The sequence below is a fragment of the Malaclemys terrapin genome, chromosome 1 (assembly GCF_027887155.1).
Source record: "Malaclemys terrapin pileata isolate rMalTer1 chromosome 1, rMalTer1.hap1, whole genome shotgun sequence".
NCBI lineage: Eukaryota > Metazoa > Chordata > Testudines > Emydidae > Malaclemys > Malaclemys terrapin.
Genome location: NC_071505.1, coordinates 122,894,379 through 122,909,310, shown reverse-complemented (window position 1 = coordinate 122,909,310; position 14,932 = coordinate 122,894,379). Strand labels below are relative to the sequence as shown.

Here is a 14,932-nt window from a genome sequence, read left to right as displayed (position 1 = left end):
CAATGGTTAGGGGTCTATTTCAGGAGTGGGCGAGGTTCTGTGGCCTGCAATGTGCAAGAGGTCAGACTAGATGATCATGATGGTTCCTTCTGACTTTAAAGTCTATGAGTCTTATGAGGGGCTGGAATGGACCCGCAATCCAGTAGGAACCCCTGCGACCCTCCTTTCCAGCCTGAAGCTGGTTGGTTCCCTCCCCCTCCGACTGAGTATCAGTACCTCCTGTCACCCCCCCTCCTATCCCTCTGCCTCCCTTGTCCCGTCATGGATATTCTAATATTGGCCTTATTAGTCCTGATAATCTGTCATTAATCAATGTAACACGGGGTGTGAAGTTTTTGTAACCATTTGAGCTTGGTCTTGGAGTACATTGTTTTCTGGGTGTGATAGCATTTGAAAACTGTAAAGGGTTAGACAGACACATGCAGTTCAAATATTTGTCCAGCCATTGAAATGAAGAGCCTCACTTCCAGCATACAAGCTTGCTTTGTAAATTGTTGTCAGGTATCTGTCTAAGAGAGAAGTGGTGATTGCACATTGATTGCCCTTTCAGTGCCTTTTAACCAGCTTATGTAAAGTTTTAAATTATATGATATCCAAAAAACCTGTACTTTTTAATTTATTCTCCTGCATATAGCAAGGCAAAAATTTGGCTGTGTAAACACACACACACACACACACACACACACACACACACACACACACACACACAAATCTGATCCAAACCAGGTCCTTCCAAACATTTGCAAACCTACATGAATTATGCTGAGCAGATCTTAGTCACACAGCACCAGTCATCTCCATTCATCTTCACAAAAACATGAAAAGAAAAACAACAAATGACTGGCAGTTCCCTCTGGTCAATTTGAAGCCATGCAACTTATCACAAGACATTTGTGTTTTCTGTTCCTTTTTTTAAAACTGTTCCCTCCACCCGACTCCCAGTTTAAGTTCCTAAGACAATTGAGGACAATCCTATGCATAAAGCAATTCTACAGTTCAGAATCGTATTTCCTCTCCCTACTCCATCTACAATTAGTTTGTAAGGATTATAAAGAATAGATGAAGCTTTACAAAATGTTTACAAAAAAGCAGCATTTAAAAAAATGTACTTGGATTCATTCACCAAAACAGTGGGCCATTCGCAAAAGATTAAGACCCTGGTCCTGCATTCGGATCACATATACAGACCCTTGAACCTTCATAACTGATTTTGGCAGGGGAGTCCGAAAGGGTGTAGGGTCTGCAGTAGCAGAAGAATGGCAGGATTTGAGCCGCAACTTAAAAATGTAGTTTGAGATGGGCCTGAGCTGCAAAGTCTGAATCTTTACTTTTCCTCACTTCAGGGGTGTTCCAAAGAACCGGGTTTTGGTTTGTTCCCCAAGACAGAAATTGTAAAATTTTATTCTGGGTCCAAAATCTTCCAGTGGTTTGGGTTGTTTGGATGCAGGAGTTTTGATCTCTGCCCATATCTAAATCTAATAGTTAAATTTATTTCTCCTAAAATATAATGATATCATTCAAGATGATTTTTCTACCTTTGTATTAACCACATTTTAAAATTTTATTTTATCTTAATTTTATAAAAATTATTGAGAGAGAAAAATGGGACAATTCGGGAGCTAATGGGACTTATTTAGAAGCTTGAGTGCAGAAGCTGTTGACTATGCCCCTCCTTCCACAAAATAATAAATATGACCTGATATTCCTTTGATTAGTAAATTCTAATGCCCTAGTGGTTTTTATCTATAGTGTATTTTCCATTTCTACCTTGCTACATATTCCTCAATGTTTATAATTCAGCGTTTGTGGTGTGTCAATCACGTGGATGAGTAAAGGATCTCTTAATGATGCTGACTTACTGCAATAAAAAAAGAGCCTTCGGGGTTTCATTATTAATAATTATAAACCCATCACACACCTTAGCCTGCATATTTTAAATGCAGGTTGTCTGAGCAAAGCAATCTCCAAACACTTCAGTTTTCAAGGCACTTTAAGACCCACCCCCTGGGAAGAGTGCACCATTTCTGCATTTTCACATTCCTTGGGATACTGCAGAACAAAAAGCTGTGGAAAGAGAAAAAGAGAGAGAACTGAAACCTCTTGAATGTAATCTCTGTTACCACCTGAAAATGATACGCACTGAAATCAAATGCAGTTGATAGTCCTCATTCAGGCAAAGCTCCATTAACTTCACTGGGATGTTTGACTGAGTAACAAGTGCAGGAATTTTCCTAAATGTCGGGTATTCAGTGATCAATTCCCACCAGGTATTATTTTTCCTTCCATGATTTATGTGAATATAGAAGATTCCGCGAAGGATAGACATTTTTTTGGAGCCTTGGTGCAATTCACATCAGCCACTTGGACACACTGAGGTTGGGCACCAATCAGTTTAAAGATAAATGGGGCCCTCACCCTTTCACACAAGTAGGACCATTTGTTATTTTCACATGCCTCATAACAAGAGTTATTTATAGCTGTGGAAAGAAAAATAGTGGGGATATAGGGTTGGTGCAATTTATATGAACCGGTCAGACATGATATGGTTGGATACTGTTCACTTTCAAGTGAAATGCAGCAATGCTCTGCCCTCCATAGAGTGAAATAATTTTTACATGCCTTGTCAATCTCGTTATGCCCATGGAAAGAAATACAGTGAAAGCAGAGACATGGCGCTATTTATCCTTTTTAGAATGTTTTTGTAGTTAACAGTTTTGACCTCCATTGTGTTTTGAAGGTCCTGGTTTCGAAAGGCCGCATGAAAACTCACCCCCACAGCCAGTATTTCAACTAAAAGGACTAAAAAGGACCAAAGTCATGTGGGGGATAGGTTCTCCTTCTTTGGACTCTCTCTTCTTTGGACAAATCCTGATCTAGATTCTCTGCTGGTATAAATTTGAAAAGCTGTATTTTTAATGGAGCTCCACCGATTTACACCAGCTTAAGATCTTACCCTCTGATTCAGAAAAGTTCTATTTAGATCCCATATCATCTTCACAGACCCTGAAAGGAAAGCTAAATGCTACTAGAATTTGGTATCGAACATGGTGAAATACAGTGGTCATCAGTCAGTCCTTCTCCACAGTTACCCCCCATGTTGTCTGAGACTCAGCAGTGATTTCCTGTTCAGAGTACATATGCTCAGAATATAGGGCAATGTAGCAGCTCAGATATCACAGTGTGTTTACCATAAGTAAGAGATACCTTCTTCATGATGGGTAACTACTATGTGTACAGCACATGACATGTTATAGTTAACATACACCTCTACCTTGATATAACGCTGTCCTTGGGAGCCAAAAAATCTTACCACGTTATAGGTGAAACTGTGTTATATCGAACTTGCTTTGATCCACCGGAGTGCGCAGCCCCACACCCCCACACCCGGAGCACTGCTTTACCGTGTTATATCCGAATTTGTGTTATATCAGGTCATGTTATATCAGGGTAGAGGTGTATAATCTGGAATTCCTTTTTGGCTAAGATTTTTATCTCCGCTTGGAGATTTTTATAATCTGTAGTTATATATACCCTAGAAAAGCTTGATGGTTGGGATCTCCTGGTCTTGAACAGTGATGGTCTTTCATCATGAGATCTGTAAAGCAATCCCAACTGTGCAGAATGGGATTGGAAAAAATATTAATAAGACTGGAAACACTTGCAGAGGAAATAAGTCAATAGGACTTGTGATGTATTGTTGTTGTTTTTATTGAGATGGGACTGTTTTAGCCACAATTTGACATCAAATGGGATCTGTCTCCAATCTTTAGGGCCATGATCTTCTGAAGTGCAGTCCTGGGTTTCTCTTTGCTAAAGGCCAACATTTTCAGATTTGGAAGCCTAAAGCTACTGTTTTAGACACCTGACTTCAGGCACTCAAGTTTGAAAATGTATAGCCGAAGAACTCACTCCAATTGTTTTTTACACTGATTCAACCTGGAAAGCTCAGCTTGCATGTAACATGCAAGTAAGGTTTCTTCTGTTAACTCAGTTTTATAGGTGTTTTGCCTACGCACAAAGAATTCAACTAGCCTTCCAAAAATCACATAAGGATTGATTCTGCCATTACTCCCACTGAGTAGTATCTAATTCTATGAATAGTCCCTTTGAAATCAATAGGACAACTTGCAATATAAGTACTACTCCACATTAATAATAGGGTTTAAGAATCGAGCCCACAGTAAGGCTTACCCTTACGCCCAGAATTTTTAGTATCAACCCACTGGATCAAAATGTCTTCCTCCCTTGTACTTGTCATATAAGTATCAAATGAGAAAACTCTTCTAACTGCAAATGCAGTGCAAGCATCTGCCTCCTTTACTCACACTGAATAGTACCTCACTCTGTTGTCTCCAGTGGGACTGCACCTGGAGAAAGAGTGAGAGAATCTGGCTGTCAGTGATTAAAAGTTATATATACTGTACATGATCCAGGTTTAAGTTCTAACAGTTATTCTTCTGCTGTCATATTTTGTTGCTGTATATATTACACAGTAACAGGCATAACTACTTATACGTACCACCCTACATTTTCACAGTAATTACGTGTCTTTTTAAATATTTATTTACTTGTTTGCTTATTACAGGTATTAATAATAATTTAACCAAGCATTTCTTTAAAAAAATCACCTCAAAATCTTCCTCTCTCTCCTATATATCCAAGTAATTCTTTCTAACTGCACCAGCTCACTCAACAGCCCTATTCATATCTTTGGCAGATTTCCATTTCTATGCAATCATTCTTTTAACACCTAGACTTGCTCTTAGCAGGATTTGTTTTTTAAATGGCCAATTGATATTCCTAAAAGTTTCCAAGTTTTGCTGGTAAGAGGCTTCCTGGATCACTGGGAAAATCACTCTCCAAGATCATGTCAGGTCTTGTTTCCTTCACAGAAGAATATGCTGGTGTGTGTGTGTGTGTGTGTGTGTGTGTGTGTGTGTGTGTGTGTGTGTGTGTGTGTGTAACATGTTACCTCGCCTGTTGTATACAATCTCAAAGAAAGGCATATAGTTAGCTCTTTTGTTCCCTTTAACAATTAGCTGTTTTCTAATGAGTTGTGAACCCACAGCCCTTAATCTGGGAGAAGACATCTAAAATGGCAAATATTGCAATGGAGGTTCAGGGAAGTATGATGGTTCTGTTATGCAAGGCTTAACAGGATGGAGAAGGGAGAAAGCTTTTCGTAGAAAAGTTGGGGCAGGGAAGTAGACAAAGCTTGACAAAGGAAGCAGATCTGTTCTGACAGAGCCCTTCACAACACTTCGGTAATTATTTTAAGTGACACACACTTGATCCAGCACTTCATATATGCACATGACTCCCAAATGGAGTTAATGTGAATATTGCATACATAAGCAAGCGACAAACAACATCATGCACTAATTCAAAGTCTGCCCTGCATTAACAGTGAATTAGGAAAGGTAGACATGGGGACTAATGGTATTCAGTGGACCCTGTATTTACACTGGAGGCAAAAATCACATATTTTCTTAAGTGGTGTTGTAGCTGTGTCAGTCCCAGGATATTAGAGAGACAAGGTGGGTGAGGTAATACCTTTTATTGGACCAACTCTGTTCCCTTTAACAGAGTTGGTCTGAAAATTTGTCCCTTCCACCAATGGAGGTTTGTCCAGTACAAGATATTACTTCACTCATCTTGTGTGTCTCATATTTTTTAATCATTTTTTCAATTTTTCATGTGAATTTAGTTCCTAATAAAGGTTCTAAACTGACAGCTATGGAGGCTGAAGTCTTCTGTGTATCCACAGGAGCAGGTATGTCTGGGCAGCAGAAGCATATGCATCCCTGCCTATTTCCATCAAAGTACCTCAGTCAGATTGATCTAAAGGTACCACCTCTATGAGACAGAAGTAGTTCAGTCTCCAAGACCATTCAATCCTTCACCTCTGTTAGCATTGCCAATAAGCGTGGGAAGAGGGAATGTTTTGGTGATATTATTTCTAAAGACAAGGTAGGTGAGGTAATATCTTTTACTGGACCAACTTCTGCTGGTGAGAGAGACAAGATTTGGAGCTTGCACAGAGCTGTCTTCAGGTCTGTGTAACTCAACAGAAGTTGGTCTGATAAAAGATATTATCTCACCCACTTTGTATCTCTAATATCCTGGGACCGACACAACTACAACAACACTGCATACATAGTATTTCTAATCAGACAGCTGTCTAGTTGGGAACTGGACAAGCTTGCATATTCCTATCATTATTCTAGAAAGTAAACTAATCTTTTCCCATCCGTCCCTTACAGACATTGATGAGTGCTTGGTAAACAATGGTGGCTGTGACCATTTCTGCCGAAACACTGTTGGTAGCTTTGAATGCAGCTGCCAGAAGGGCTATAAACTACTAACAGATGAACGAACCTGCCAAGGTAATATTCTTTTACTCTGTTTTTATAAAGTGAATCTTTAATTTGAATGAATCTATTTGTTTTTAAATCATTTCTATTGCAGATTGTAATCACAAGTCATAGAATTTTAAGCCAGAGAAGACCTATTAGGTAGCTATTCTCTAGGGGCTGATACAGGAGTTTTTTTAGTGTCATTTCTAGTGCTATGTCCAGTCTAGGTTTTAATGTCTCTAGTAATAGGAATGGCATGCAATTGCAGTAAGTCTAGCTGAAGCATAAGCATCAGTGTGGTATAGTGGGATAAACACAGGTTAGGGAGCCCTGAGTTCTAATCCAAGTTCTCCTCTAATTTGCTGTGTGTCATTGTGCAACTCCTATAACCTTTCTGGGATTCGTATTTATCTCAGTTACACTGGGTTAAATTCAGAGAAGGCCAATGGGTTTATAGTATTGGAACTGAGATAAGAATCTGGCCTCTGTCTTGATCCCCCATCTGTAAAATGAGGATAAAGAGACTTACTTACATACCTCACAGGGATACTGTGAGAATTAAAAAAAACACTTCATATATTTTATATTGATTATTTGCTGCATGTATTGTCATTGGTCAGATGAGTCACATGGTATTGTTTCTGTTCCTCGACTAGATGAGCACATACCCATTTCCAACAAACTCATGCATGCACCTTTACAATTCAATTTCTGCAAATATTCGTGCAAATAAAACATGACTGCTAACCTGTTCCCATGAGATAATAGAAAAGGTGAATGTATGTGGCCAGAGGGAGGGTAATTTAAAAATGTGAGGAAATATTCATGGAAATTGTTTTGCAGGAGATGCCCATCTCTATTACTAAGTGAATGTTTGCATAGCGTTTGGAATGTGTAACGGGATATATATAGTACTAAACAGTATTATTATTTTGGGGTTTCCAATACTTCCCCATTACTCATCAACAAAAAGAAGGGAGAACTGTTTTTAAGGATACACAAGCAATTTCAAAAGACTTTCCATTGCATCTCATTGGTACTGCCACTGTCTGGAAAGCCTACCTCACCCTAACTGTGTGGTTAGACACAGGGGAGTCACAGCAAAGTTGACTAGTGCTGGGCAGTTTGTGCCATGTGACCAGACAGAAATAGCCCTGCAGGATTGTGTCAGACAAGGACAGTTTGGCAGGTGTGGAATTAGCCACTAAAAATAGGGACAACGATTTTTTAAAAGGAAGACTCTCTTCATCTCACAATTAGGTGTGGAGGTAATAGATTTAACAGCCATGATAGAAAACAGTAATTCATAGTAATACTTGAAACCCAGGAGTCTGGATCTTCTCTCACTCTGGTTTAAATAGAATGTCACTCCACTGAAGCCAATGTAATGACACCAGAGTAAAACTTGAGAGAGAAATCAAGCCTCATTTTTCTGCTATGCAGGCTCTGGCACAAAGGAAGAGAAGGACTGGATTTATTTGTATAAAGCTGACGGTCATGATTGAAAGATTTATCAATGGACTTTTAAATGTTCCTACAAATAATGATGAGATATTTTGGGTGCTGACAGGAAAATGAAGGCATCACTTCAACAGTCAGAACTTGTTCACCTGCGTTTGGTTTATCCATGTGCCTGGGTTTCTGAAAGAGGGTGTTGATAATGCACATTTATATTTAGGATGCCATTAACAAAACTATATTTAAGGGGGTGATTTTTTCCCCCATTTTAAAATCCTCCTTTTATTTGCTCACAACTTTCTCAATCCACATCCCTTTTGGTCTGATATATGTGATTAAAGTGCTGTTAAACATTTAAATGAATAAAAAAATATTAAATTGATTTGGATTAGTTTTATCCTCTTAGTTTGCATAATTGATATTAGAATTTGACAAAATAAAAATATATGTACTGTTACTAAGAAGAATTGATTAGTACTACATATTACAGCTGACTCGTTTGTAATTTGCCAAAACGTAATATATTTTAAAATCAATTAAAAAAGTGTAAAGACACAAGTTTTGGCTACCCTTCCTAAAGTGATATCTTCTTCCTGTCATGTAATCAGACAGGGTGCTGGCCTGAAAATATGCACATTTTTCATTTCCAGTGGTCTGAGGTGGGGTGGGAGGCACTTTGTATCCTCTGGCCAATGCATTGACTGGACATGTCAATTTGCTCCTAATCTATTGCTGTAGCAGGTACATCACTACAAGTCCAAAGGATTCCTGGACAGAGAAATTGCTCCAGTCACAGAAGTTTTGGTTCATCATAGTATGAAATGGGGGAGAAGCAAGTTTTTTCCTGTTTGATGCCTGAGGTATTTAGGCCCTAAAGACAGATTACAACAATACAGTATGATGCTTGCTTCGAGGAAGAGGGTGATTTGTGATTATTTAGCTCCTGTCTGGTGCTTCAAGAGATAATTGGTGAACTCATGCAATCAGTATGACTGCTGATGATGAATGAAGGGAAGCTAATAGAGATCAAGGAATCACTGAAGTGTGACTCACCTGTATTTTGTTTTGTACTCTGTGGAGAAAATCTAGTCAGTGGAAATGGTTATAGCTTTAAATGGTAGGCACTGGAGAAAAAAGTGATCTGAGGTTGGTGACTGTTGCATTATAAATCTTTCTGGTTTTTCTGGTAATTGCTGGGAAAGGCTAACCTTAAAAGTGTTGTTGAGACATTCATAGAAGCTTATTTTGGGTGTTTTAGACCTTTCAAAGTGTGAATCACAGAGCTTTAATTTCTGTTTATGGAAGAGCATGTTGTCGTTCATGTTTACAATTTTAAATTCATTTTTCCTATTAATGGTTATTATTATTATTGTTGTTGTAACTTTTATTTTGCATTTAATATTGCCTTCCATCTGAAGATCTCATTTTATAAGGAAAGAATAATTTCGGTTACAAATTAGTATATTTGAAGAGTTGATTTGGGAATCAGTAATGAAGGGAATGTGTTTGTTGCTCTGTTTTATTCAGAATCAATGTATCTTTTTTGGTTTTAGTCCTGTTCTAAATGCATCTGGTTTAGATGGCCCCTTAATTTGGAAAGTTATTATAGAGGCTCATCTGCAGATTAAGGTACTGATCCTGCAATCTTTAGACAAAATGCTACAGAGTCAGGCTCTGATTGTGTCCATGAGTATTAGTTTCTTAGTTACAGAAAAGTACCAGTAGAAGCAGTGGCGGATTAGCCACTGGGCCGATGGGGCCCGTGCCCAGGATCCCCGGCCAATTGGGGGGAACCTGGAAAAAATCCACCACGAGGTGGTGGAAGCCCAGAGCCCCAGCTGCCAGGCAGACAGGGCAGGGGAAGCCCCCAAACCTGCCCGCCCCTCCCAGTGGCCCCCGACCCCACCCAAAGCTGCAGGATGGGGAAGCCCCCCCCCCAGCAGCCCCTGACCCCCCTCTCCAGCAGAAGCACCAGGCAAGCAGTGCGGGAGAAGCCCCAGCGCCCCGACCCTGGTCCCCCGCAGAAGCATGGGGGGGGGGGAAGCCACAGCACCCGGACCCCCGTTCCAACCTGGAACTGGTGGAGCTCTCACTCCACTCTGCGGCCCTGAGGCAGTGGCATGGGGACAGAGCTTCTCCGGTCTTGGGGCCGCAGTGTGGCGGGAGTGGCAGAAAGGAGCAAGAGGAGTTGCCGGGCAGCAGTGGGGGGGACCTGGGGTGGAACAGGGGCGGGCCCTGGGAAAGGCGCAGAGAGGGGTGGGACTGTGGGCGGGGCCACAGGCAGGAGTGGAATGGGGGCGGGGCCACAGGCAGGAGTGAAATGGGGGCGGGGCTGCAGGCAGAGGGGATGGGGAGGGGCCTCCCACTTGCTCTGGGCCAGGGCCCCAGGAAACCTTCATCTGCCTTTGATTGAAGGGGAAAAACCTGCAGACATACAGATCTTGCTAGAAGTATTTTTTTGACTAACCGATGTAAAATGTAAATTAACTGTTGCTGCTGCTGCTTTTCCTTACTACACCTCTATCCTGATATAACGCTGTCCTCGGGAACCAAAAAATTTTACTGCGTCATAGGTGAAACCGCGTTATATCGAACTTGCTTTGATCCACCGGAGAGCGCAGCCCCGCCCCCCCGGAGCACTGCTTTACTGCGTTATATCCGAATTCATGTTATATCGGGTCGCGTTATATCGGGGTAGAGGTGTATTTCCATTGTTGTCATCACTCAGTAATTTACATTTTTCCATCAAGGGCACTTAATGAGAAACTCTGAGGTTCCCTCACTTTGCCCCATTTCTTTGTAGTCTCTTCATTACAGGCTCCTGAGTCAGCTTTAAGATTTTAGGGAAACTTAATGTGGTGCGTCTTTAACCAACCTGCTTCTGTACGTTTATATGGCTCCCATCACCGTTGTATCTGAGTGCTTCACACAAAAATATACTCAGAACACCGAGGTTTTAGTTTGCACCAGCAATGTCCACACGGGCAAGTTACAGCACAGCATACCGGGGCATGCTGCAATTCACACCCCCATCGTCTGACCTGGGGGATGGGGGCATGTAGACGTAGCCTGAGTCTCAGTCCTAATTCCTTAACCATAAGACTGCCTTTCCTACTATAGAGAGACAAAATGGGTGAGGTAATATCTTTTATTGGACCAACTTCTTTTGGTGAGAGAGAGAAGCTTGAAGAAGAGCTTCAAGCTTCTCTCTCTCACACCAAAAGAAGTTGGTCCAATAAAAGATATTACCTCACCCATCTTGTCTCTGTAATATCCTGGGACCAACATGGCTACAACAACACTGCATGCATTTCCTCCTATAGTGGGTTAACATCATGAAATTAAAATTCATTGGTATCAGCAGTTTTGAAACCTGCTGATCACTAGGTCAGCTGAGTTCAACATCAGCAAATGGTGCAACTCGTATGATATAGCATGTAATGGATGTGGAAAATGGTTTGCATTTACTTGTTTGTGGCCAACACATTTTCAGTCCTGGTTGTGGAATGAACCTGCTGTTAATAGACACTCTGATGATTTTTCTAGGGCAGAGCTTCTCAGCCTTTTCCATACTGCAGCCCCATATTACAACAGATTTATTTATTTATTTTTGCTTCTTCTCCTTCTAAAACCACCAGGCTTGAGAACCCATGTTCTGATACAAACAGTCCTGTAGTGAGATGCTGTTTTCGCAGAGTCCCCATTTTAAGTGATCAAACTTAAAGCAGGAGTTGTTCTTTTTTTAAAAAAAAACAATGAAAACATATGTATAAATTACTAGTTATTTTAACAATGCTCTTGAATTTAAGAGATTGGAAATTCTTCAGTACAGGGAACGTGCCTTAGCATATGTTTGTATGGCACCTAACCAAGGTCCAAGTCTTGATCAGGGCCTTTGACATAACAGAAATATTAAATAATAACTGGAAGATCCTGTATTTGTAACGTGTCATCATTAACAGCAAGAAAACAACCAGGATTCATTTTCAGACCACAACAACTACAAAATAGCAAGCAGATTGTTCAGAGCTACAATGAGTCCCTACGAGTATGGCCTTAATTAGCTTAATCCTTGGACAATACGAGTTTAAAGCCAGTTAACTTAATTGCTTATTCAGTTTCTGTTTGTTGTGCAGTGATCTTGAAAAAAATTCAACAATAAGCACTCTCTCTGCTTCACTGAAGTTCAGGCTTCATTAAGCACCCAGAAAAATGTGCAAAGTGCTATCATAAATAACAATTTTCTTTTCCTGCTGTAGGCAATGCCTTTTGCAAGGAAAGGCGATGTGCACATTTGCCAGTACTCTGAGGGGACAGTGGAAGGGGAGAGAGCATAAGTTACATTCAGGAAAGGAGCCTTTAGTGGGGAAATCCATTGATCAGTGTGTAATACCTTAGTCAGATAAATATTTACCAGAAAAATACAGCGGAATCCTCATACAGGATGAAATTCACCCCTATGTTGAGGAGCAGCACAAGGCTTATGCACCACTCAAGTTCCACTTACATCCTCAAAACAGGGCTTAAGTGGGACTTAAGTGGTTCAAAGGTCTTGTACTAGCACAGTTTTATCCATAATGAAGTCTGAGTGGGGGACGTATCACCAAAAAAATGAATTGATACAGACTAGTTCTGTAAAAGGAGAGGGCCTCTCTGGCACCTGAACACCTTTTCTCTTCACCTCTCTGGACCCTTTGCATTTGCAGGGGGCATTAAGATCTAGAGGAGTTTCTAGAAGACCACCTCTTCATTCCCATAGGGTAACAGCACTCCCTGCTCAACTGATTGTTAATTATTTTTGATGTATGACTTTTTACAAGATTTTAAAAGAATGTAATGATTTGTTGTTCTTTTGTAATTAGTCATTAAAATACAGTGTCCCAAATTCTGCTGTCAGTCACACCAGTTATTTACCCAGAAAATTGCACTGATGCCAGTTTACCCCTAGGGTAACCAACAGCAGAATTTGGCCCAGTATCTTCATATTACACTGACATTTTCTCTTATGTAACTGTCCTAAGCCACATTCTGCAGGTTTTTTTAATCACCTCAAACCTGCCCAGCAAAGGCTTCCAAGGTCTCAGTAGGGCTGGTGGGGTTTGTTTTGGTTTTTGTTTTTAATTTTCTTTCTTTCTTTCCTTAGAAAAAAGAAAAGTAATTAAAACCACCAGCATCTCCATCAATATATTTTGATATATAATTGAGGTTTGGTTAATCCCTCCTAAACCTAATTTGTTGCTGAATTTCTGTCTCTGAGATGCTCAAGTGCGTCCTCCTGGAAATGCTAGTGCCGGCTTCAACATGATTTATGAAAAAGAATTTACACCCCTGAAATGGAGAGACTAAAAGCACTGGCCAGGGCCAGGCATATTGCAGGTAGATGCTTTACAAGTTCCCCAATGGAACTCTGCGAGCAAACTGCAATCCTGACCTGCTGGGCAGCTCAAATCTGGCCTGACCCTCTGTTATTTCTGTCCTGGGCTACATTGGAGCAGAATGGCGGTTGTGCCAAGTTGTGTGATATTGTACTAGACAGACATCTACTAAGGACTAGAATTAATTTTCCCATCCCGCCTCCTGCCCAGTCAAATCCATGTTCACTTTTGTTCTTAAGTAAGATTTGAACCTAGGCCTTCAAACTTTCTATGTTAACCCATTGCACCACAGAGCCACGCTCCCAAGCCTGAAATAATTCAGCAAAATCAGATGCTGAGCTTTCCTGATTGCTCAATTCTAACCTCAATGGTTTTAGTTTCAGGGCGTTTGACGTGATTAGAACTATATGTGCTGGATTTGGGTTCAGTATGTTGACAGAGAAATGTTTCACATAGGGATGCCATTGCAGAATTGCCAATACAACCCTTCCTCTTATTCCAGGATAAAGAAAACTAGTACCCTTTCCAAGCACAATAATTGTGTCGGATCCAAAAGCATTATGGATTAATGGCACATTGATAGGACACATTAATAGGACACCTAAAACCCCAATAAGGCTGTGTCCATCTATTCACCTTTTTTAATATAAAATAGGCATTTCAGTGCCTAAGCGCTGATCTGAGCTTTCAGACGCAAGATTTTGAATGGTCTGGAGCACACTTGTGTGTGGAGACAAAGTGCTCTAGGAGGTTAAAATAGTTTTTAGCATGGTAAATTTTTCGACTGTAGGCAAGGGCCAGATGACTTGCAGAGTGAAAAAGCAAGTTAGCCATTCCATCAGAAGGTGCGCAGGCAAATTATCTCTGCCAAGTTACCATTTGAACCAGTTTCTGGTTAAAAATGTTGACGCTTTTTCCTAACTTAAAAACAAGCAGAAGCAAATGTAAACTAATAATAATTTTACTCAGCTTTCCTCTTTCATTCTTAGCTGGAAATGTGGTAAGCAACATTACTCTGGCATAGTCCCTTGAGGCCAGACAGGAGGGCAACACGGGGGTACCGGAGGAAAATCATACTATTTGTTGTTTTTTTAAAATATTTGAAATAGATTTTTACCTGCGCCCACACAAACCCCCGTTTGAGCCGTGATCCTAGTGGTCAGGTTTGAACTTCATCCTGTGGAGAGGAGTGTAAGAATGCCTTCAAGGCTCAGTCTGTTCCCCTGAGAGGGAAGGGAACACCGCAGTAGGTGTGGATTCCATAGAGGTTTAGGAAACTGGGCTTAGCAGCTGGAACACCTACACGCCCTCTGTCTGACTTTTACCCTCGCCTGTGTGTTTGTTTGCTATTCTCATGAGGAAATGCTGCACATTTCAGGTCTTCAGCTGTTGAAGAAAATATACTTGGCTTGAGTCTGCTTCTCAATTAAATCAGGCATAAGTCCATTGAAATCAACAGAGTTATACTGATATTAAAGTAAAAGAAGCTCACAGTGATTATTTTGTGTTACAGCTTGAATAGAGTGGATTGTACAATGTGCTGACTGGTACATCCAGGGCCAGATTAACCCATTACTGAGCCCTAGGCAAACATAAACTTCTGGGTCCCAGCTTCTAATATGAATAACAAACTGCCCTGACACACTGTCCTGCCTAGAAAAAATTATTTTGTTGCATAGGCCTCGGAGCTGGGGGGCAGGAGGAGGGGCCCACCTGGGCCATGGCCCCATCACTTTTAAGTAG

General features: G+C 40.8%; 1 protein-coding gene across 9 annotated transcripts in view; it reads left to right on the top strand.

The window, feature by feature from the left end:
• Positions 1 to 14,932, top strand: part of SCUBE1 (signal peptide, CUB domain and EGF like domain containing 1) — a 293,422-nt gene that overhangs the window by 199,249 nt on the left and 79,241 nt on the right. For all 9 annotated transcript variants that reach the window (XM_054037763.1, XM_054037745.1, XM_054037800.1 and 6 more), the window contains one exon: positions 6,264 to 6,386. In XM_054037763.1, coding sequence (XP_053893738.1) covers positions 6,264 to 6,386 — 123 coding nt within the window. The remainder of the gene's footprint in view (positions 1 to 6,263; positions 6,387 to 14,932) is intronic.